We start from the raw sequence: 25,903 nt of genomic DNA on the forward strand, positions 1-25,903 counted from the left end.
GTGACGGTTCAGACATCTGCATGGGTTAACCAGGGTTACGGCTTATACTACGTCTGTAAAGGAAGTGTGGTGTCTGGATGGGAGTCAGTGTGGTCATATTGTAGTGTTATGACTGAACATGTCATCTCTCACAAGCCAATGTGTTTCATCGGTTTTGAACTACGCTGTTTGTTTGAAAATGCATATGCAAATGTGTTGTTGTTTTTTTTATTTTTTTTTACCTTTTTTACCATTTGGTTTTCAGCTGTAGTCTCAAGCTAGAATACAATAGTAGATAGAAGAGTCCCCACTCCTTGGGGTGTTTTTTTGTCACTGTATATCTGCACATACGTGAGATTTCTCCTCTGCATTCACCCATCCTATGACAACTAGGAGCAGTGAGCAGCCATTGTGCTGCGTTCAGGGAGCAGTTAGAGGTTAAGAGTCTTGCTCCGGGACATGTCGACACGTTGCTGGCCTGGCCTGGAATCGAACCTGTGACAACCAGGGCCTCTGGCCGCCTCAGGCGGGCTCACAAACCACTCAGCTATAACTCAGAGATAGAGAGAGAGAGAGAGAGAGAGAGAGCAGAGCGGTGTCAGATTTCACTTTCTCTCTCTCTCTCACACACACACACACACACACACACACACACACACACACACACACACACACACACACACACACACAAAGACAGACACAGATGCACTCATGTTCTTTATATAGGTAGCCACCCTGTAAATGACATTTAAATGTCAGTCTTGTTTTTTTACCAAATGGGTTCTCAGATTGCTTTCAACCTCATTTCATCCACAAATTCATCATTGTCTCCGCCAGGCCGAAAGGCATGGCGAGAGTATGTTTTCGCCCCTGTCTGTCCGTCCGTCCGTCCGTGTGTGTGTCCGTGTGTCCGTCCGTGTGTCTGTCATTCTGTCATTTTGTGTACAGCTAATCTCCGGCACCGTTGGCTTGATTGCAGAGAAACTGTGCACACACACTCCCTGGATGCCAGAGCAGAACCTCTGCCCCAAATTTTCACATGGGCCTGTTATAGCGCCACCAGGAGGCCGCTTTTTGCAAAACACATTTTTGGACGGTACTCAAAAATCCCCCAAATCGGTATGCAGTATCTCTATAGTCATTAGAAGAAACGGCTAATTTCAGATTTTTCATATTCCATCCTGATTGGCAAAAATTGGCTTTCAAAGTTTGCAGGAGTACTCCGTTTCGAACAAAATGCCTCAAATCATGACCACAGCATGCAATTTCCGTGAAATTTTGCTCACACATTCCCATTAGACAGAGGAAGAAATGCCATTTGAAAATGTTCAAATCAGCCTCATGGTGGCGCTGTAACAGGCCGATTCGTGTTTTTACCTATAACTGCACCGATCAGTGTAAAACTTTGTATGCACACTCTCTAGAGGCCAAGGAAAAACCTTTGCCCTGCATTTTTCACATTTGCCTTTTATAGCGCCACCAGGAGGCAGACTTATGTAAAACATTTTTTTTTATATTAAGCCTTCAGATCCAAAATTTCACGCAAATAGGTACACATGATCTCTGTAGTCATGTGATCAAGACGGATCTGTTTTATTTTTCATATTCTATCCTGATTGGCTAACATTGACATGTAATGTTTGCAGTAGTGGCCCGTTTTGAACAAAATGCCGCAAATCATGAACGCAGCGTCCAATTGTGGTGAAACTTTGAATGCACATTTGCACTACGTTGAGGAACAAATGCCACCCTTTTAACATTGGCATGTTATAGCGCCACCAGCAGGTCAAAATTAGCAAAACACATTTTTAGAACAAAATGCCTCAAATCATGCATGCAGTGTCCGATTGCAGTGCACAGCCTAGGAATAAATGGCACCCTTTTCACATTGGCCTATTATAGCGCCACCAGGAGGCCATAATAACCTACCTGACCTGGCGGAGACTTGTGCTCCGAGGAGCACTTTTTCTAGTTTTATATTATATTCATTATAGTAGTAATAGTAGTATAGAGTGCATGTGGTCAATAGCTGCCCATTAGAGCGATGGTTCCCCAGGGGGGGGGTCCCCAAATGATTGTGTGGGGTCCCCAGATGATGAGCTTAATGTGTATCATTGTTTTGTCACAGTAAACAAACCAACACACAGTATAAGTGGATACAGGGTATGTGGACATTTATAAAGTCACAATTTGAGGACTTTTAAGACCTTTTTAATACTTCTAAAATGAAATAAATGAATAGGTAGGTAGGTAGGTAGGTACTTTATTCATCCCCGAGGGGAAATTAAGGTGTTACAGCAACTCTCATAGAGACATCAATAAAAGCACATTATAATATTAAAAACATCTAAAATAGGCATCTAAGCATATAGTCAACCTACAATATTAAAAATGTACAGACCAAACACTACTAAGGAGTCCGATGTGAGTCCCACATCCTCCATCCTTAACATCCTTAACATCCTTAACATCCTGATCGAGCCAACCAGATAACAACTAATAACAAGACCATTACAACGTTAAAAGTAACCAACAAACTATACTATAAAGATGGTCAAACATTTGGCCACATTGTCAAATATCACCTCGCATTGCGAGGCGTTGTGAGCTTGTAGTTCGGCTATTATTTTTACAAAGTTTATCTGTGGAACCGAGTCAAACTAAATGTAAAACCTCAACTCCTACAATTCCAAGTGCTTGTCAGGGTGGGGCAGTGGCGCAGCCAGAACGCTAGTATAGGCTGGGCCTGGCAGGAGCGGGTGGGCATACATGCGCACGCAGCACGCGTCCCCAACCTTCGTGTGCGCGGTTTTAGGGTTGGGTTAGGGTAATGTTATTTAATTCATATTTTTGCCTGATTTTACAGATTTTTTTATAAAAAAAATAATTATAAAAAAAATAAAAATGATTTTTTTTTTGCTAAATCGATTGGGTGGGCCGATCAAATATCAAATATGATTTGATATTTTGGGGGTTCGCGGCCTGAAAAGGTTGAGAGCCCTTGCATTAGAGGCTATGTGGCGACAGTCAGAAACCTGTCAATCAAAATGATGGATACTAGGTGATTGACATGTGGGTGTCATGTGTGTATGATTTTTGTTATGTATGACTTACCAGAGGTATTTGTATTGTTGTTATTGTCATCTGCAGGGGTGGTAGTCCCCTCTCCCTCTACCTTATCCTGTCTTAGCTGTCTGCTGGTTATCGTTAGTTGCATATAGCTGCAGGCATGTGCACAGATGATCCTCCTCAGCCCGTTTGCTGTGTTGTGTTGGGTTTTTGCCAAAACATTCCAGAGAATGTCAATAAGCGTTAACTTGTGAGGCATGCTGGATAAAATAACGGTGGCGGCCGAAAGCAAACACACTGAGAGACTGATAATCTCTCTCGCTCAAACTCTTCACATTGCCACTTGCTCTTGATAGAAGTGTGAGTCAATATACTTTAATATGTCTGACTGTTCTTCACCCTTGTGTGTGTCTGAAGGTTAAACCACTTTTTAGACAGACAGACAGACAGACAGACAGACAGACAGACAGACAGACAGACACGCGGACGGACAGGGGCGAAAACGTAGTCTGCCTTCGGCCTGGCAGAGACAATAATAATAATAAATCGGTCCGTTATCAGACTCAGCCAGGGTTTAGTCAATTAATAGGAAACACTGCTGTCTACGGTAGATGCTGTCACAGGCCCACCATAATACTGATACCGAGTTACATTTTTAATCTCTTCAACAAAATCATTTGCAGGGAATGATTTCACAGTGTGACAAAAGGAGGTGCGGCGTGAGAGCGTTTGAAGAGCTGAACTTGCTTGTGTCTCTTGCTCGTTGTGTGACAGCAGGCAGACCACTTCCTCTCCTCTCTGTCTGCTTCCTGCCAAATAACATTTCCTGCTGTGAGTCTGTGCACCTCGTCTGCTAAATGCCTCCATTGTAAATGTCTCATAGAATTACACCTGGTACACGGCATAATCCACAATCTAATAACCATGTCTTAACAACAATAGACTATTTGGCTGCAGACCCCCATCTGATTTTCTTCTACGGACCCCCATGAGAGAAGATTTGTGCATTTTTCACAATTATTCATTCTTCGAAAATAACCGACCTACAAGCTCAAAACGGGGCAGCAGTGGGATGTGTTGTGAGCTTGTAGATCGGCTATTTTCAAATATAGTATAAAATAGGGTTAAAGTGGTTGAATTGTTCCTCGTTTTGCGGTGGACCCCCTGGAACCCCCTCAAGGACCACTGGGGGTCCCCAGACCCCACTTTGAGAACCACTGCTATACAGATATGATATACAAAATATATTATTGCAATTTAAATCCTATATTTTACAATTGTTGAATTGAAGAAAACAAAAGAAACAATTATTTTGCGCTAACATATGAGCACTCAAATGTTCCTAAGAGTGCCCTTCAGTGTGTGTCTGTTCTGTGGGGGTGGGGTTACTCTCTGATGGTTATCTACTGTGTTATCTGGTGTGTTATCTTCAGAGTGTGTAGATTCTGTGTGTGTGTGTGTGTGTGTGTGTGTGTGTGTGTGTGTGTGTGTGTGGGGGGGGTGGTTACTCTCTGATGGTTATCTAGGTCTTGTCGTAAATTGCAGACAGTTGCTCTTTTATGATGGTTTTGAATGAGGATGGGGATCGTAAAGTTTGATGGGCTGAATAGTTCATTCCCATGTTTGTGGCGAATTTGGGGGGTACGAGACTTGACTTGACCATTCAAGTAGACCAGTGGTTTTCAACCTTTTCAGGCCGTGACCCCCAAAACAATCATTTGAACTGGGGACCCCCCAAAATAATCATATTCGAACTGGGGACCCCCCCAAAATAATCATATTTGAACCCTGACACGCACTTGGAAGTGTAGGAGTTAAGGCATTACCTTTAGTTTGACTTGGTTGTGGGACAAGTGTCTATAGCGCACTGCCAGGGTTTAGTCAATTCATAGGAAACACTGCTATGGTAGATGCTGTCACAGCCAGGCCCACCATGATACTGATGTTGTTACATATGTGGTATCTGGACAGTGTGCAAGTCAAAACATATTAAGAAATGATACTAATCTAAAAGTCAGTTTACTAAAGTAAGAGAATCATGAATGTGTTGTGAGCCAGCCTGCCATCTGCTACTCAGAGTGTGACTGGTGAAATTGCTATATTCTAACGCAGCAACAGCTGCAGCTGAGCCAAATGGTCATTGTGCTGCTCTTATCTTAGTACATACCTTATATGGCTATTTAGAATGGCATCTGTGGTAAATGTCCTACTATAAGAACTGTATGAGATGTTTGTTTGAGATGGTTGTGCCCAGAGGAGGCTGTGTGGAGTCAGGGCTCTGCCCTGGCTCTCTGGATTCCATGATGCTGTTTGTTTGATGATGAATAAATGAACATGGAAACTTGGAAACCCTGACGTCTGCTCGTCTGCTTCTTCTCCTCTTCTTATAACAACTACAAGCCTGATAACACACGGTCTGATGCCTCATAATATACGACACATACCTACATTTTTTACCCATTAAGACCGAGAAAGTATCTGTGTCATTTTAAGATTTCTTTGGCTATTAAAAAATAGCAGATATACAAGCTCATAGCGCGGCACCGAGTGCCGCGCTATGAGCTTGTAGATCTGCTATTTTTGAAAAATCTTGAAAATTTGAGCAAATCTTTGAATATACAGTATATATATTATTTTTTTCAAACCTTTTCATGTCAAGGACCCCCAAAATTATATGAATTTTGGCCGCGGACCCCAATCTCAAAATATGTTGTTCCAGGGACCCCCCCAGAAGTTGTAACAGAGTTAAAAATGTTTGCTTCGGAAAAAACAGCTCTACAAGCTTGTGCAGCGCTATGAGCTTGCAGATCTGCTATTTTTTAATAGCCAAATAAATCTTAAAATGACACAGATCGGTCTGAAAGGGTTAATACCGTCGACCTAGCCTGGGCATCATTCCTTTTCGGGTATTTGATCCGGTCGGGAGCGGAAGTAAAAAAAAAGAAAAGTGGCCGGATGGGCAGAACCGGAAACACGTCTCACCACAAAATAGGTCCGTGCTAATAAAATCCTTCATTCGGCATAGTTTAGCTTATTTTTTAAATATAAATGTGCGTGCACTATCCGGAGACTATTTAGCGTCTGTATTATCCCACGGGGAAATTCTATTCCATTTAAATAGGGATTGGGGAACCAAAACAAAGCGGCACCGCAAAAACCGGATGGGCAGAATCCAGAAAAACAGGACTCTTTTTTTTTCTTCAGTAGACCGGATCATACGGGTCTTTAGTAACGAACACCAGGCTTTCCTCCGAGGTGGAAAGACTGGTGATGCGAGGTTACCGTCGACCAAATCATGTGCAGAGAATGTTGTCTGTAGGACAACATTGTTGGTCGACATAGTACGACAACTTGGTGACAGGAGGCAGACATGTACCATTCTACTGTGTGACCACATCCTCTCCTCTCTGTCTGCTGTCCTCTACAACCTGAACACACACACATCATTTTATATGAAATATAATATCATTTGTCTATAAATATAGAACAAACACTGTTTGACTACAGCAGCAGATGTATGTTATAGAATGAAGACTCATGTTTGGCATATTATGTATATTTATTTGCAAAAAAAACAAAACAATCAGTGCATGTACAGTGGTCATTGTACTGTAGGAACCGGCAGTGGTGTAAAGTAACTAAGTACATTTACTTAAGTACTGTACAATTTTGAGGTAATTCTACTTTTTGAGTATTTCCCATTTACAATACTGTTACTTCTACTCCACTACATCTCAGCGGCAAATATTGTACTTTTACTCCACTACAATTATTTGAAAAAATAATATAATATAAATTATGATATTATGAAACATGCATTAACCACTTTAGCCCTATTTTATACGTAGGCTATTTGAAAATAGCAGATCTACAAGCTTGCAGATCTGCTATTTTCAAACATTTTAGTGCTTTTACTTTTGGTACTTAAAGTAGGCTACATTTTGATGCCAATACCTTTGTACTTTTAATCAAGTACATTTTTAATTCTGGACTTTTACTTGTAACAGAGTATTTCTATATTGCAGTATTGGTACTTTTACTTAAAGAAAAGAAAGAATTTTAGTACTTTTTTCCACCACTGGGAACCGGTAGCACAATCTATGTGATCTATCTAGGCAATGTATATACATGGAGCATAACTATGATGCTTTGAGTTGAGCGTTGGCATACGTGCACAGTTTTACAGCAGGGGTTCCCAAAGTTGGGGTCGCGACCCCACTTGGGGTCGCGGGAGACTGACGGTGGGGTTGCAAAATTATTTTGGGTCATTAAGAAAATAAAAAATAAATATAAATATCTATATATTTTTTGTACTTTAAATTCAACAGAATGGATGAAATACAATCTAAAAATGATTACAAATGGAACATTTTACCATTATAATACATTACAAATGCGCACCGAACGTGCAAGTTTATGTGTATAAATGACCTCCAGATTTAGCAGGGGTCGCGAGTCAATTTCCGCATTATTTTGGGGTCGCGGGCTGAAAAGTTTGGGAACCCATGTTTTACAGAATGTGCCGAACAAACGACAAAGCTTCATGGCAACCTAATTCATCGTGGGACAAAAAGGAATAAATGAGACATTTGTCTGACCTGCAAAGCTAACGCAGACTTTGAAGCAAGACCTGTCGGCCTTTCCTGACAACTGTGTCAACATTCAAACCTGACATTGCTATGGCAACTTTCAGCCGCTAGATGTCACTCAACACCTCATCTGATCATCTCTGGGCAGACGAGAGAGTTTCATAAGTCATAACTATGCTCTCTTCATTCATACACATTTGGAAATGCATGTAATTAAGATTAGTATTCAGAATCTACATGAATAGCTTTACATAATGCAGAGTGCATCCTGTGTCGTGTTTTCAAAAAACAATTCAAAATGATTTAAACTTTACACGTCTACGAGTTCTATAACAAAATAAAAGATTACTGTAGATATTCCAGTTATATATTAATTATGATAGTAACAATTTACATTATAAAACATTTCAAAAGGTTTTGGGATGCTCCACCCCTTTTCTCACATAGAATGGAATGAATGGGGAAGCTGACACTCGTGTGTCTGAGTTCTGACACTGAGACACAGACTGTCAATAATTTAACATTTTCTACACACACCGACACACCGGTCTGACATTCTATTTCAGGGTCCAGCCCGGAACTATAGGGCACAGCAGTGGCGTTTTTCAATGCATTTTTCCCATTGACATTTCCAAAAATATTTATATCAATTATTTAAAGCCTAGAATCAAGCCATCCAGGGTCCTGGTGAATCATGACCATAAATTGTTTGATGCTGTGATTATTTTATTTTTTTCTGAAAACGGCAAAACAAAGGGTATTTATTAAACATAGTATATCATATAATTAAAAATAAAATAAAATAAAAATCACAGAAATACATTTTTTCTTTTTTTTTTTCTTTTTTTTATCCCGCGATTTTTGTAACCCATTTTTTTCACCCGGTGCCAATTTCCTAAGTGATCCTGGGCGCTATACCAGCCCTACACCAGCACTACACCAGTCCCCCACAGTAGGGAGGCCAGGGCCGAGCTCATGCTTCCTTCAGGCATGAGAGCCAACTGACCTTCTTGTCACCTGACAGGGGGGAGTTTCCCTGGTTGGACGTAGCTCGTGGAAGGAACACGTTATTCCAACCAGTTCCCTTCCCCTCCATCAGGCGCCCCGGCTGTCATGGGGGAGGCGGTATAGTGACCAGGATTACTACATGTTTTTGTGAGGGTATTAACTACCCTAGGAGACACGGGGAGAACATGCAAACTCCACACAGAGTGGGCCCTTTCGCCAACCCCACCTAGGGTATGGGCGCTGATGACGCGGAGGAGAAGACACGCCCCCAGTGCCCACAGCGTCCCCGGCGGGAATCAAACCCAGGACCTTCTAGCTGGGAGGCGACAGCGCTACCGACTGCGCCACCGTGCCTCCCGAAATAAATGTTTTCTGGTCATGATTCACCAGGACCCTGGATGGCTTGATTCCAGGCTTAAATTAATTGGTATAAATATTTTTGGAAATGTTAATGGGAAAAATGCATTGACTATTTTGGAGTGGAACCAGAAAATGGCAGCCACTGCTATGCCCTATGTACAGTATAGGTGCTCAGTCACAGGGACTCTTTTGACCGAACTCTCTGGAGCACAGAACAGCACAGGCAGAATTAAACCTGACACGGTGTCATTGCTCTTCATTTGTATTGCACTCAAAGGTATTGTACTTAGTAACACCACACCATGACACGAGGAAGCTGCGGGACAAATAAAGTTTGTACGACAAACTGTGAACTGGTCGCATTTGTTGGTCCCACATGGATGGGTGGGTAGATAAATAGATAGATGGATGGATGATCTATATGGGAGGGGGAGACCTGATTAATCCTGCAGGCGAAATTCCGTTTTCAGCTTCTTAGACTTTATTATTAGTCCCGCAGTTTCAGCTTCACCCAGCTGACGGCTGATCAGGTGATCATATAGCAGCAGTTAGGGCTTTAAGTGTCTTGCTCATGGACACCTCGGCTAATAACCTGCACCGGGAATTGAACCTGCATGGGACCAGATATGTCCGCCCTAAGATGGATGGATGGATGGATGGATGGATGGATGGATGGATGGATGGATAGATGGATGGATGGATGAACAATATTCAGAGGTCAAAGGTTCTATAACTGCAGTTTATCAAACTGCATCAGTGAGGCTCACTTCAGTTGAACAGTGCAACACAGACCACTGGAGCTACCAGGAACAAGAGGTTAACGGCACTGCTTGTGGCCCTGCCTGGAACATGTTTAACATTAACATTATCTTTAGCAATAACGGCAGTGCTTGTAGAACTTGTAGCACTAACAGGAGTGCTTATAGCTTTTTGAGCGCCAGTCCTGTGAGTCCTGTCCGGACCTGTGATTACAGGGCAAAAGGTAGTGCTTGTAGGTCTATCAGCAGTCCTTTTAGCACTTTTAACTCCATCATCTGCCTTGCACAAGTTCCCTTTACAGCAGTATTCTACTTTCATTTGTATTTCTTCTGAGAATATGAATGTCTTATTACACGTGCTATTTGAGGCGCAGCCCGATATGGTGAACTCCTTGCCTTTGTTTGTCCCTGTGGGAAAAAAGAACAACAACAACAAATCAATAACTTAATACTACAAAAAAATTACTCACACACACACACACACACACACACACACACACACACACACACACACACACACACACACACACACACACACACACACACACACACACACACACACACACAGAATACTGATATAGTATTGATTTTAGCTGTTACAATTCCAAACATGCAAACATGACCCGCTTTAATCACTTCAGTCTACTCTATATTAGCAGCTTAATGACTAGAATTAACATTATATTGTCTTTTTTTATGTCCAATGTATTTGTATTTAAGTTCATAAAGTTATTAAGTTAACATAAGTATAACTAAATGCATTTGAAAATTTACTTTTCCAATTAAAAAAACAAAACAAAAAAATCTGGGTGCCAATTCAAAAATAGCTAAAATAGCAGATCTACAAGCTCAAAACACGTCGCACTGCGACACGTTTTGAGCTTCTAGATCGGCTATTTTTGCTACTTTTGTATAACATAGAATGGCAAAAAAAGGAGAGACAGTATATACAATGTGGCCCTCTGGAGTGAGTGTGGAAATATAGTGGCCCTCTCCATCATCAAAGTTGCACCGCTGGCCTGGGCTCTGGTCACTGCGACACTTCCAGGATTTCCCAGGCTTCCTGAATTATCCTATACTAAAATTGACTATAGAGCATCGCAGTTCCCGCCCCTTCCGGGTTCCACTGCAAAATACTCAATGCATTTTTCCCATTGACATTTTCAAAAATATTTATATCAATTAATTTAAGCCTAGAATCAAGCCATCCAGGGTCCTGGTGAATCATGACCATAAAACGTTTGAATCTGTGAAAAAACTTTTTTGAAAACGGCAAAACAAAGGGTATTTATTAAATATAGTATATCATATAATTAAATATAAAATAAATAAAATCACAGAAAAAAATGTTTTATGGTCATGGTTAAATTAATTGATATAAATATTTTTGGAAATGTCAATGGGAAAAATGCATTGAGTTTTTTGAAGTGGAACCAGGAAGTGGGCGGGAACTGCGATGCTCTATTGGGCGGACGGTGGACGTCATTGTTTAACACTTCAAATGGCCATAACTCAGTGACCATTGCTCTGATCAGCGCAATATAGGGCTGGATTTAGAGGCTGCGTAGGGCCCTGCAAATCTAGTATTATAAAATGAGTACTAACTACAACAATTGTACATTGTTATGAGCATATTATAATGTATCAGATTATTTTATGTTTATAAGGCATTACACAGTAGACATGGGCTTCATAGACAGTGTTAACGAACATTCCTCTGAGCTGAGGAATGTTAAATAATGTGAGGCAGTTGTATGAATTCACCAGCTTATTACCTTTTCCTTTGAAGCAGCGATCCTCATCACCAGAACATTGTAGAACGGAGGGAGTACAACCGAAGGTTGCATTACCTTCGCAAGAGTTGCACCTAATCTTTCCATTGTCAGTATGTTTTCTAGGATCTGTAAGGTAAACAGAAATCATGTACGATATACGCGAATTTGAATCACACATTGAGGGGCCTCTAAACAACGCAGAGCCCAAATAATTTCACTTAAAGGGCAAGACCACTTTGGTAGAGGTTTGGGTTGAGTAATTACCTTGCCATGATGTAACACCAAAGGTGGACAAGAAATCAAAAAATAATTCAGAATCAGAATCAGAATCAGTTTTATTGTCACATCACAGGTTTACAAGGTAAAAAACGTGGGTGAAATTCTTTTTTGTACATCGTTCCCATCGCAACGTTAGTTTCCATAGAAAGAAGAGGGGGGGGGGGGGGAGAAGAAGAGGGGTGGGGGGCAAGTGGGAAGGAGATCAAAACAAGAGAGCAACAGAAGGCCAGACAAGTTATCTACATATTTACAAATTACCTGAGATAATAAAAAACTAAAAACTAAACTAAGGTGCCTGAGCATAGCAGCAATGTATTGTATACTGTGCATGTTATACTGTGCATGATAGACAATGGACGTTAAGGTGCTTAGAGAAAAAGGAGCACAATAAAAAAAAGACAGAAAAAAAAGTCAGTGCGTTATACAAGGGATTGCTCCATTGATTAGAAATTGATCATTATAAACATACTCCTCATTGACATTGTACGGTGAAACAGCTCTCAAAGTCACTATTTTAGCACATAACGAACGTAAACAACGTTGATTCAGATAATATAGAACATCACCAAACCCAGTACTGTTTGTTTTTTAAATAAAAACTTCCTGTTGATTTCGCTATTTTTATTAGGAAGAAAACCCAGACTGGATTTGAGGATCCGGATCCGGATCTTCAAACAGTAAAATCAACAGGAAGTTGACATTTTTATTAAAAAACAAACAGTACTGTGTTTGGTGATGTTCTATATTATCTGAATCAGCTTTGTTTACGTTCAATTATGTGCTAAAAGAGTGACTTTGAGAGCTGTTTCGCCGTACAATGTAAGTCAATGAGGGGTATATTTATAATGATCAATTTCGAATCAATGGAGCAATTATTTTTGATTTGTTGTCCACCTTTGGAGTTACTGTACATCAACAGTTACACAACCAAGGTAACTACACAACCCAAACCTCTACCAAAGTGGTCTTGTCCTTTAAATGCATAGATGCTACAAATGTCACTGTTTGTTGTAAAAACATGACTATCGTTATAATGCAGTTACTTACGTTTGAACTGTTCATTGCAGAGGTTGGTGGTGCAACAGTGGAAGAATCCAATTACACCTACAGCTTCACCTTTATAATGCACTGAGCCATTAACACATGGCTTGTCGTCTGCCAGGCAACTCTTATTATTTATGTTTGAGTACCTATTTGGATCTAAAAAACAAACAAACAAACAAACAAGATATTAGTCTCTGTCAAATAACATCTTAGTCGCACTAGAAAGTAACTGTGATGATAGTTTTACTAGGTTATACCTCTGTCACATACCCCGATATGTCCTGAGTGTCCATGCACCACATTTCTTGGATCCACATTCCTCCGGCAGTGGTTTAGCGCAGTCTAGTTTACCTGTTGGGATGCAGTTGTAACATTTCAAGGCATATCCTAAAACGACAGTTAGAAGACAGATTACAAATGAAGACTGCTGTAAACATGAAACACATTTCCATCGTGCATGTGTATTAGGAGCAGTGTGTTAGTTTAACTTTAACAAACCAGTTGACTTGTCACACCAGCCTCACTGTGAAGTAAAACTCCCCTCAATCACTTCTATATGTTTATTCCGTGGATAGTTTAGTGAAATCACACATTTTTCTTTGCCGACAGTAAATGTTATTTGAAGTTTATCACTTCACTGTTATTAACACATTCCCTACAATATTTTTTTTCTTTTTTTTTTGTAAACCTATGAATGATCCCTTCACTGCGAGAGAATCATAGAAGCAGAAATGACGTCATCCCCAAAACTCTCCGTCCACTCCCATTTTATGAGACGTCGAAAAACCAAGGGGCCAGCCTGAGATTTTTACACTGACACCAATACGGAAGAGACAGTTCATATGAATGGCCTGTAGTTTCGCTGTTTTACCCCTGCTGGTGTCGGAAAGAATTTATCTCAATGAAAGCGGGTGGGTTTTTGACAAACCTTTAGACTAGATTTTCTTACCTTAATAAAAATTGTCATAAATACTATATGCTTCCAGTCGCTAGTTTAAAGTCTTCTTTCAATCATCATGACATGCGTTTTGGTAAACTATGGTCCCATTTATTTTAAAATTGACGATAAAGTAGGTTATGCTCTAGGAGGGGCGGGATGATTTGATTGATAAGCTACACAACCAATAGCATTCATTCCCCGCCCCTGCTCTTGATTGACAAGCTACCCAACCAATAGCATGAATTTCCGGTTGCAAAGGATATGACGCGATATTGAAAGATGGTGGATTGCACACAGCTGAACAATCGGCTTTATTTCGGGCTGTAGAAACCAATTCATTCCATTCATTTTATACAGTCTATGAGAAAAAGACCTCTAGCTCGGATTTCTTCTTTTGGTGAAAACAAGCCTTATTCAACTGCCGATAACAACAGAACGGACGGTCGCGGTTACAATGTTTTTGTGCCGGTGGATAGACAAGACCCTGCCCCTCCCCCCAGACAGCCTTTGTTTACATCCGTGGCCACATGGTGGCTTCCATGGCTCTCTGTGGATCGTCAAAATAAGGTAAAAAACGGCGTATGAATTAATGAATTAATACCTGGCAGAGAATGAGTTAACACACGCTAATAATTGATGTGGCGGTCCAGGTAAGCTGCCTTCGATTACACCACACCTACGTACAGTGGTGGAAAAAGTACTCAAATGTAAAAGTATCAATACTGCAATATAGAAGTACTTTGCTACAAGTAAAAGTCCGGAATTCAAATGTTACTTGAGTAAAAGTACGAAAGTATTGGTATCAAAATGTACTTAAAGTACTAAACGTAATTTTTTTTGAAAATAGCAGATCTACAAGCTCACAACGCGAGCTTGATCGGCTATTTTCAAATATCCTAGGTATAAAATAGGGCTGAAGTGGTTAATGTATGTTTTATAATCAACAAAGTAACTAGTAACTAAAGTTTTCAAATAATTGTAGAGGAGTAAAAGTACAACATTTGCCTCTGAGATGTAGTGGAGTAGAAGTAAAAATATTGGATATTGGAAATAGCCAACTGAGAATTGAAAGTTGAACAAACTCAAGCAAAACCTAAAAATGTAAGTTTGATTGTCTAACTTAAACGTTTCCTGAAGTTTGTTGCATTAAAATTGTACGTTTTCCCAACTTTTTTTTTTTTTACAGTGCGCAGCAAAGTAAATGTATCTCAAAATGTTACTTAAGTACCTGAGTAAATGTACTTAGTTAACACCACTGCCTACATACAGTACGTACAGTAACTAGTTGCGTACTGTAGGTGTGGACTGGGCTTTTAGTCGACAGGCTTGAAGATTGAAAGTGTCTTTCTCCATTCTCCTCAGAAAACTGCAGGGTTCATATTTTTATTTATTGAAATGATGTATTTTATTTTAAATGTGTCTACGTGGTATTTCAAAGCATTAGTGTGCCCAGAGCACTGCCTTTGAGATCAGGGCATCTTTTTTTTTTTAACAAATTCAAATGTCCTTTTATAATGTGTTTTCTTTGCTTAATGTTTTATATAAAACACATTGAATTGCCTTGTTATGTATGTACTATACAAACTTGCCTTGAATTGCCTTTCTCTCACTGGGCTTCTAGTGACTTCTAGTGAAATTAAACATTTTGCTGGGGACACCATGGAACCCGCTCAAGGACCCCTGGTGGTCCCCGGACCCCACTTTGAAAACATACAACTATGTAAACGCTATAAATAGATGCAGATGGAGAATTCTTTGCTTGATGAAAGTTTAATGGAATGCATTGAAGTCAATGAATGAATTGACTTCATTCATTGACTTCGCATGAATGAACACTAACTTTGAATGATTGCGACCGAGATGAAATAATCGCTACAGGAAAATAAATGAAGTCATATCACACATTTCTTACTGATCTGTTCTATTTCAAAGTCTCTCTCAGCTCTCCTCTCCTCTCCTCTCCTCTCCTCTCCTCTCCTCTCCTCTCCTCTCCTCTCAACAACAGACTGTGGTTCACTGGCACTGAAAAAAACGCCCCTCAAGTTTTCCGTGCCTTGAGCCCCTCGAGTGTAACCTGACTCCGCCTGATGGGGCGGTATTGAGATCACAGGCTGTGAAACTATAAGTGTGTGAAGCAAGCTTCTTCCACCTGGTAGAGTCAGGTTACCTCGAGTGTGTAGCTTAGTGTTTCTCAAACTTCAAGGACCCCAGTTGCGTATAGGTTTTGTTTCTGGGCCCCTAATCTACACTGGAAACATTTTAATCAGTCAATTTAACTCTGACAAGTTACAAATGTAACCAAATGGACCTGTGTAGTATCTTAAAATAAGTATAAAGTCTAGAAATACCTGAGATGAACACACATAAGGACTGACAGGGCCTGTGTTAGTATGTATTATTAACTGATAGTATATTTGATTGCAATTATATAGTTTAAAGCTTTATTCCTTCTCTGTGAAGTATAATGAAGATGTGCCTGAGACAATGTCTAGTTGTCTAGGTGAAGTGGATCAGTGTCCAGCTAATTCCATGGAATGTTAATTTGACTTAGACCCTGGTAAAGGTTAATTTAAAGGGTCAAGAGTGACCACAATGAAATGCTCTGTGTTTTGTTCTTAATGAGTGTTTGTTCTGTTTAATGGATAACAGATGTGTAGGAAGGAGGAGCTTGTGGAAGTGACTTGTATATCTAAAGCATGTCTCACTTGAGAGAGAGATTAACATTTTTACTAACCCTGACAGGCCTGTCCTAATAAACCAAGCTTAGAATGATTCTTGACTCCTCTCTAGTTATTACCAGAACCTGACCACTGAAGTTACGTAGTAACAATTGGCGTCACGTTGGTGCGGTGTTGCAGTTTGACCAGGTAAGCAGAATGTGTGTTGGTGTTATATTATGCTTTTTCTGCTTGCCTTTGTCATCTCTCACTGTTTGGTAACCTGTGTTTTGTTTAATTGGATGGTGGTCTTCATTTCTCCTTTTTTGGTGAAGTGACTGGTTGTTGGTTCTTGGTTGTTTTGTTCTTGCAATGTTATTCTCCACTTGGTCAATGAGCTTGTGTTAATGTGTTTGTGCCTCTGACCCAGGCTGTGTTCCTATGTGGGGCAAGGGTATCTTGACTGTTTTAGGGCAGTTGAATGTGTTGGCACACAGGGTCTGAATCTCTGTGTTGGCTGTACTAATGTTTTAGGTTGTTTCATTATTTTGGGCATTATTATGGTATGATTAGATTCGGTGTTGCCTTCTTGTGTCAGGCGAGTACGCGTCAGGTTGTCAGTCGACACGTCTATTTCTCCTATACTTTTGTTTACTTTGTGATGCAGTCTATTCATTTTTTCTTAAACTGTGTGGCAGTTTATTTTAAGCTGGCGTATATGGCGTTGCAGCTCGAGGGCATGACACATGTCTAATTAGGTGGCTTGTATACTTGAGTTATTTACTTATCGCAGTAGGTGGCCTTGATATACTGGATACTGTAGGTGACAAGATTGGTTTGGCACACCGCTGTGTTAGTGGCTGGTATCATGTTAGTTGATATTTACTGATCTAAGTAGGTGGCACGTATAGCTACTGGATATGGTATGTGACGATGGATTTACCGCGCTTTTTTGTGTTGTATGGGTCATTGTTGTTCTTTGATTGGAGTTAATGTCTGCAGCATCTCCAAGTGCTCATTGCCCAGGTGGTTTATGATTGTTGACGAGGTTTGTTAGTTATAGGGGAGGGAGTCCTTCTACTGCTTGTTACTGCATGTTTTACTAATTCTTATCATAACTGTGTTTTTCTAAAAGAAAAAAAAAAAAAAAAAGGTAACATGGGGGGTAATTCTGGTAAAGATGTACAGACATGTAACAATGGGATCAGATACAAATCTGAAGATGATTTGCCTAAGAAAGAGCGCAAAGCTGTTAAAAAGCTATTGCTGACTAACCCACATTTGAAGCAAGTGCCTAATAAATTGCCTCAAAAGATGACACCACGTGAGTGGATGTTATCCAAATTGGGGATTTTCTATGTTGAGCCTTACTTAACACTATTATCAGAATGGACAGATAATAGATATTCCAGTGATGGAAGTTTTGACAAAGATAAGATGGATCTGATACGCTCTTATCTTGTCACAAGAAAATTGGTTGCAAATTCTGCATGGGATTTTGAGTACATGACCACTTGCTTCAAGGCATGGGAACAAATCAGTCCACAATGGCCAGCATTTGGCCTACCCAAAGATTCAAGGAGACAAAAGTCATCCGCAATTACCAATTTGGCTTTGATTGATACTAGTGTGAGTCCTGCTGATAGCAAGCCTTCTAAGGGTAAAATAAAGACCCAATCCTGCTATCCAGCCTTGCAGTCATTGTCTGATGCACCTCCTAAATACACAAAGCAGGACAACAAGGATGAAAACGATGTAATGTTTTCCTGTTCTCGAGCCCATGGCTCTGATCATGATACTAGTAACCAGTATCATGCTCCTCAGATAAAGGCTTTGATTATTTTTCCGATGATCGACTCTCTGCCTACACCTCATTTACATAGAAGGCAGGCATGTCTTCTTAACTGGATGAACAAATGTGTTAAGGCTTTTGAGGACATAGACAGGCGTACCACGGGAGACAGTAATCTCGTGCTTTCTCGTCAATTAACCTGGTTGAAGGAAGCTATGGCTTCTGAGTTCAAGAAAATTGTGACATTAGCTAATAATGGCAAGGACATGGATACCATGTCATATGGCCCAATCGAGGCTATGCTGTCCGCATTTCAAAATGCAGTCAAACAGTATGAACAGGACAAGACACTGCAGATTACCTTTGGCAAGGATTATGACAAGAAACATACCATAGGCATAAGTGCCTTAATTGATGATGTTTCTGTCAGGGCATTGCATAAGTTAATAATGCAATTTGCTCGTGAACAAGAGAGTGCACAACAACAAAATACATTAGTAGTTGATGCAGATAAGAACCTGAATGCCCCGTTGATAGTATTTGACGGGAAGGTGATGGAAAAACCATTGTCACTGGCTGAGCTGTCTAAAATCACGGATGATGCTCCTAAAGTGTTTGAGAATCATGTTAGATTTCTTAATTGGTATAAGAGTCTATTGATGCATGGTTCTATGTCTGGCAGGGATTTGCGCTATATCCTTACCACACTGATGCCAAACATTAAACTTGACACATTGATTGAAAAGTGTCCTACTCTTAAAGTCAAGTATGATGGGCCTATAGACACTAAGGACCCTAAGCTTACAGACAAATACCCATGGTTAGACCCAGATCATAGAGACACCCACGTGGGAGAGATGGAGGCATTCCTAAAAGAGCATGCCGCATTGGGAAAGGACATTACACATGTGCTGAACTGTAAACGTAAACCTGGTGAGTCCATGTGTGATTTTGCAAATAGATTCCAGAAGTGCTGGCGTGAGCAAGCAAAATTGGAATTAAATGAGGAAGCAGATGCATTCTTTGCCTCTATGATATTGAATGGCATGGATGAATCCTCAGCGCACACCCTGAAATTGTCTGCCCCAAATGTGCATTCATTATCACCAGTAGACCTGTTGAAGAAACTTAGAGAACTAGATGCTGTAGGATTATTTCCAACAGTTAAATCTAAATTACAGGCTCCACAACTGATCCCTCAGTATGCAGGAGGTCAGTTTAATGATGTATCCATACCAATGACCTCAGAGTATTCGGGAGGCCAGTTTCATAATGAGCTGCCTTTTTGGGATTCTTCCTAGTTCCTACTTGTGATGTATACTGGATTTTGGGTCTAGCACTCCACTGAGAAATCATGTTGTTAATGCGCAATCTTTTTTCTTATTTAGTTTGTTTGTCTGTGTTTCTGAGTATTATCAACAGGTTCTCGAGTCTCTGCCCAGTCCAGGGGATCAACCGCTGCATTCATTTAGTCCTGGTGACGGACCACCCGTCCATGCTCTTCTGTCAACACGGACTGCACTTAAGGTCAAAGGGCAGCACCCCTACCGAGCTTAAGCAGTCTGGGGAAGGCCTCATCATGATCACAGATAACACTAATACTACACCTTATGATAGAAGATAATCCAGAGCAACTGTTCCTAGACTTAGAAGTATTCGAATCATCCATTTGCTTTGAATTTCTGGTATAAGGCTATGGAACAAAGTTAGAAAAATTACGCCCCACTCTTGTTATGCCTGTTCTTTGATCCCTTATTCCACAGAGGAAGTTTTTCCTTTCATGGCTAGGCCACTGACGGGACCTGATGGACTTCCAACTTTGTGTATGGTGGCTTATCAATATATTATCACATTCTACGGTAGGCGTGCAATCAACAGAACAGGTAAGACCGAGACCAATTATAACACAGAATAATTTTCATATGGGTAAGACTAATGGACATAGTTACCTTCAGAAAGCGAAGGTATAGGCAATTTCACTATTGCTATACAGTGTTGTTGTATTCCACTTTTACGTATGTTTGTCATGAAATCTATCTCCTCTGTTGCTAACTTTACTATGGTACAAGCCCCAATGTCTGATGTTATAGTTACTGGCGGTACATGTGGTTCCAGCTAAAAAAAAAAATCTCTTGATAATGACATCTTCTGATTCCTCAATAATAGAGAATATGTTCTAAGATCTTTTCTTTCATTTCTTACATAGGGTTGGCGAAGATGGAGAGGAGGACGCAGTTGCAGAAACTGAGACCCGGCAGGGAAACAGTCCCCAGATGTGGACCTGACTGACCCTTGGTGGACTTCCAATAGGATGTTGAAACAATAGGATGAAAGAGGAAGAATGGGCAAGACCCAGATTAACCCCTGATCCCTGATGGGGGTCAAACACCATGAGGTGGTCTCTGCACACAATGAGATGTAGTCACACACACTTGGCCATTAATATAGGCTCTATTTCTCTCTGTGTCTCTATCTATCTGCCTATCTGTCTATTTCTGCTCTCTCTTCCTACCTCTGTCTCTATCTTGGTGAGAGGTTACTGGTAGTCCAGTTTTCGTTTCTTATTTTGGTTAGGGTACATTTCTGTGTTTTGATAGGTGAGGGGAAGGAACTGGATTCGTCGGCCCATTGCGTGGCTGGTCTGGTGTCCTTCCTAACTTTTGTTCTTTTTGGCTGGGATCTCTCACTGTTTTGTTTGATTTTAAGTGAACATTGGTCCAAGTGTGAAAAGTATATTGACAGAAACATAACTGAATAGTTATGCCAAAATAAATATCAATGTAGTTGGGAACTGTATTTTTTTTATACTTAAAATGGTATATTAATGTTATTGATATTATGATGTGGTGTGTTGTTAACTACAAATTAATCCAGGTTTTTGTAATGGTCGCCCTAGGTTGGTTGGTTGGATTTTTAGGGGATCGTGGGGGAATTTTTCCTAAGTATGATATAAACACAAACGGTTTACATAGGTTTTTTCGCCTTCACCTGGATGTTGGTTACCATTTCATCACTATATCATGTACAGTTTACTGTGTTAAGTTTGTTGTCATGACATATATCCTTTTTATTATACTACTTGTTTAAATTGAAATTTGTTCGACAGTATTAAACTGTCATTTGTTTTATCCCTACTGCTACGATTGCTTAATGTACTAGTTTTGATTGGCTAACGTCACTCTTCACAAAAGAAAGGGAGTGACCGGGAAAAAAAAAAAAAAAAAAAAAGTGGGGATTGTTAGTATGTATTATTAACTGATAGTATATTTGATTGCAATTATATAGTTTAAAGCTTTATTCCTTCTCTGTGAAGTATAATGAAGATGTGCCTGAGACAATGTCTAGTTGTCTAGGTGAAGTGGATCAGTGTCCAGCTAATTCCATGGAATGTTAATTTGACTTAGACCCTGGTAAAGGTTAATTTAAAGGGTCAAGAGTGACCACAATGAAATGCTCTGTGTTTTGTTCTTAATGAGTGTTTGTTCTGTTTAATGGATAACAGATGTGTAGGAAGGAGGAGCTTGTGGAAGTGACTTGTATATCTAAAGCATGTCTCACTTGAGAGAGAGATTAACATTTTTACTAACCCTGACAGGCCTGTCCTAATAAACCAAGCTTAGAATGATTCTTGACTCCTCTCTAGTTATTACCAGAACCTGACCACTGAAGTTACGTAGTAACAGCCTGATTTGAGACCTAAGGCACACTGCAGGATATTTGGTCCGATTATGCTATCGGGGACGTTTTTTGGCGCTCGCCGACAAAACCTCCCGATCTGACGCAGATCGGGCTGTGATCGGCGATGTTTTGGTCGCTGTGTGTGAAAGGCTCTGCGAGAGGATACGGCCACGATAATTACGCTCGGCGATGGCTTCCCGACCGTTTTCAAATATCTACCAGGTTAGATATTCTTCTCTGTCGCAGACTGGACATCAGACAATATCATACAGTATGAAAGGAGCTGAGACCACTTTGCGAGCAGATCTGCCCCACAGCCAATGAGAGAACATTACAGTCACCGTGGCTGTAGGGGAGTTTCGCTGGACCTCGCCACAACAAACAGTCCCTATACCGCAATATTAGTATATTACCGTCCATTAAGTTAAACATTATAAAACAAAATGAGAGAGTGAGCAAGCGTGCTCGAGGGGGGGGGGGGGGTGGGGGCTGTGTTTATAGGAGAGGAATTGCACAGAGAGAGAGAGAGAGAGACTGAGAGAGCCAGAGCGAGTGTCTGTGTCTGTGTGTGCAGCCGCAGTGTGTATCAGACAGCGTTGCCAGATTTTACAAGAAATAAGCAACCATGTTTGTGAAAACAAGCCCAAAAGAAAACGACTAAAGCACTTTAAACCTATATTCAAATACATTGGATATTTGAAAAATTTCATACAACTTTTTCCCCCTACAATTTGTCTTTGTTATATTTACTATTCTCTAACTTATAGCAACAGCATTCTGTTGACATTCTGTTCCGTTCACATTTTGTGAATAAAGCCTATACTTATGTTGTCGATGTAGGACAGACAGACAGACAGACAGACAGACAGACATGGAGTGTAATATGTGTAGATCATCTAGGTTGAATGTGTGTGGATTTCACTGTCACACTGAAATTACCTCAACATTTTGCCTTTCATTCACATTATCATTATTACATTTCTCAAAGGATAATAAAGTGTTGTGAAAGACAGAAAAAAACAAAAAAACAAAACAAATGACCAAAAGACAGAAATGTTAATACAAAAAAAAAGACTTACCTTTTGTGAAAAGCAGAATCCCAAGGATGAGTATGATCGGATGCATGTTGGACAGAGAGGTTCAAATGACAGGCTGAGCAGAGTTACAGCTTCTTAATGATCGTACCACAGAGCGTTCCACATCTGCTGGATACTTGAACAACAGATGCTTGAATGCTTGAGGAGAGAAAAAAGGCGGGCGGATGGACCATGTCGTCCCACTCATGTCACCAGTGGTGTAAAGTAACTAAGTACATTTATTCAAGTTCTGTACTTAAGTAAATTTTTTAGGTATTTTTGCTTTAGTGGAGTATTTCCAATTTTCAATACTTTTACTTCTGCTCCACTACATCTCAGAGGCAAATATTGTACTATTACACTATAGTGATTTACAAACTTTAGTTACTAGGTTGGATTTTTAGGGGATCGTGGGGGAATTTTTCCTAAGTATGATATAAACACAAACGGTTTACATAGGTTTTTTCGCCTTCACCTGGATGTTGGTTACCATTTCATCACTATATCATGTACAGTTTACTGTGTTAAGTTTGTTGTCATGACATATATCCTTTTTATTATACTACTTGTTTAAATTGAAATTTGTTCGACAGTATTAAACTGTCATTTGTTTTATCCCTACTGCTACGATTGCTTAATGTACTAGTTTTGATTGGCTAACGTCACTCTTCACAAAAGAAAGGGAGTGACCGGGAAAAAAAAAAAAAAAAAAAAAGTGGGGATTGTTAGTATGTATTATTAACTGATAGTATATTTGATTGCAATTATATAGTTTAAAGCTTTATTCCTTCTCTGTGAAGTATAATGAAGATGTGCCTGAGACAATGTCTAGTTGTCTAGGTGAAGTGGATCAGTGTCCAGCTAATTCCATGGAATGTTAATTTGACTTAGACCCTGGTAAAGGTTAATTTAAAGGGTCAAGAGTGACCACAATGAAATGCTCTGTGTTTTGTTCTTAATGAGTGTTTGTTCTGTTTAATGGATAACAGATGTGTAGGAAGGAGGAGCTTGTGGAAGTGACTTGTATATCTAAAGCATGTCTCACTTGAGAGAGAGATTAACATTTTTACTAACCCTGACAGGCCTGTCCTAATAAACCAAGCTTAGAATGATTCTTGACTCCTCTCTAGTTATTACCAGAACCTGACCACTGAAGTTACGTAGTAACAGCCTGATTTGAGACCTAAGGCACACTGCAGGATATTTGGTCCGATTATGCTATCGGGGACGTTTTTTGGCGCTCGCCGACAAAACCTCCCGATCTGACGCAGATCGGGCTGTGATCGGCGATGTTTTGGTCGCTGTGTGTGAAAGGCTCTGCGAGAGGATACGGCCACGATAATTACGCTCGGCGATGGCTTCCCGACCGTTTTCAAATATCTACCAGGTTAGATATTTGTAGTTACTTAAAAAAAAAAATATTATTACAAAACATACATTAACCACTTCAGCCCTATATATATTTCGGCCATTTGAAAATAGCAGATCTACAAGCTCACAACGCGTTGTGAGCTTGTAGATCTGCTATTTTCAAAAGGCTTTTACACATTTTAGGACGGAACATTCCGCATAACTAGTGCTTTTACTTTTGGTACTTTAAGTATATTTTGATGCCAATACTTTTGTACTTTTACTTTGTACTTTTTTTAAAAGGGCTATATACAGCTATATACAGCTATATACATCTATACAGAGATCTGCGACACAGGTGTGATGAAGCTGGTTAGTTGCAGACGACAGCAGATAGCTTTCAACCAACGCTAATCTATGTAATCAATTTCTTTATGACCCAGTGGGTGTGTGGTAGCCTATATGATGTCAGACTTTGGTATGTTTAAACATGAAGATGGCACATTCTTATTTAAGATATTTGCACATTCACAACAGGTCTTCTAAGTTCGTTCAGGAGCGATTTTTGACTTTTCAGGAAGTGCAATGTAGATCATCTGGGAATGATTATGTCTAGACCGCTGCCATTCATTACAAAGCAGCTCTTAGAGGGGATTGGAGAGTGCATGTCCGCTAAAACGTGTTCATTGGCAGGCAAAAGGGGTTCGTGAGAACAAGCTGAACGGACACCTGGAAACAGTTAAAAGTTGTGCAGTTTGTGCTGCAGCAAATACAAAAACTGAATATATGAAAACAAAAGCATACACAATACAACATACAGTATGACAATATAAGATGAGTTACTGTCCCAAGCAGTCAGACTAAAATATAAGTATTGCCCCTTGTGTCAGTTGAAAGCAGAACAGAACAACATATAGGTCACTCATAACACTATAAGTTCAATATAATGATCATACATTCAGAATAAAACTTTCTTCTCATAGAAACATGTGCAGTGGTTGGAGGTCGTCCCCCTGCTAGACCCTGGGGAGTGTAATACCTCCCCTGACCCAGCATTAGATGCGTGGTCTCGCAATGTGGGAGAGCACATTCATTATCCTGCTATAGAGACACACGGGAACTACAAATTTCACGCCCACAATTGAGACAGTGCACCCACGCGAGGTCCGTTAGAACGATGTACTGCAGCTGTCACTGCAATTGCTATGAGAGGAATATGAGAGTTACTTTTAAAATGATCCTACATGAACTGGAGACGATATAGAGTTGAATACAAATATGTTTCCAAATGTACAGAGTGTCTTTATCAACATGTCTTCTTGTTTTCTTAATAGTTGATGTGTTTCACATTTAATTTGCCACTTTAATGGGTTACCCATAATGTTAACACAGCAGAGGGGAGACGACAGACAGGCAAGTAGTCGTATTTCAGTGACATCACTGTCTTTACGAGCACCGACTTTCAATTCTCATCCCAATCCCTACCGAGATGATTGCCCCCCCCCCCCCCCCACCCCACACACACACACACACACACACACACACACAC

General features: G+C 40.2%; 1 protein-coding gene across 1 annotated transcript; it reads right to left on the reverse strand.

The window, feature by feature from the left end:
* Window positions 1-9,499: 9,499 nt before the first annotated feature.
* On the reverse strand, window positions 9,500-23,146 carry LOC308083134 (urokinase plasminogen activator surface receptor-like). Its single transcript, XM_080425292.1, has 5 exons — window positions 23,008-23,146; window positions 13,132-13,248; window positions 12,865-13,017; window positions 11,539-11,664; window positions 9,500-10,171 (listed from the first exon to the last, which is right to left on the reverse strand). Exons 1-5 carry the CDS (start codon window positions 23,051-23,053, stop codon window positions 9,774-9,776), a joined length of 840 nt encoding a protein of 279 aa, XP_080281418.1. The 5' UTR covers window positions 23,054-23,146; the 3' UTR covers window positions 9,500-9,773.
* Between the last annotated feature and the right edge of the window lie 2,757 nt (window positions 23,147-25,903).

The sequence above is a fragment of the Gymnoscopelus braueri genome, assembly GCF_963280865.1.
Source record: "Gymnoscopelus braueri genome assembly, chromosome: 4".
Lineage (NCBI taxonomy): Eukaryota > Metazoa > Chordata > Actinopteri > Myctophiformes > Myctophidae > Gymnoscopelus > Gymnoscopelus braueri.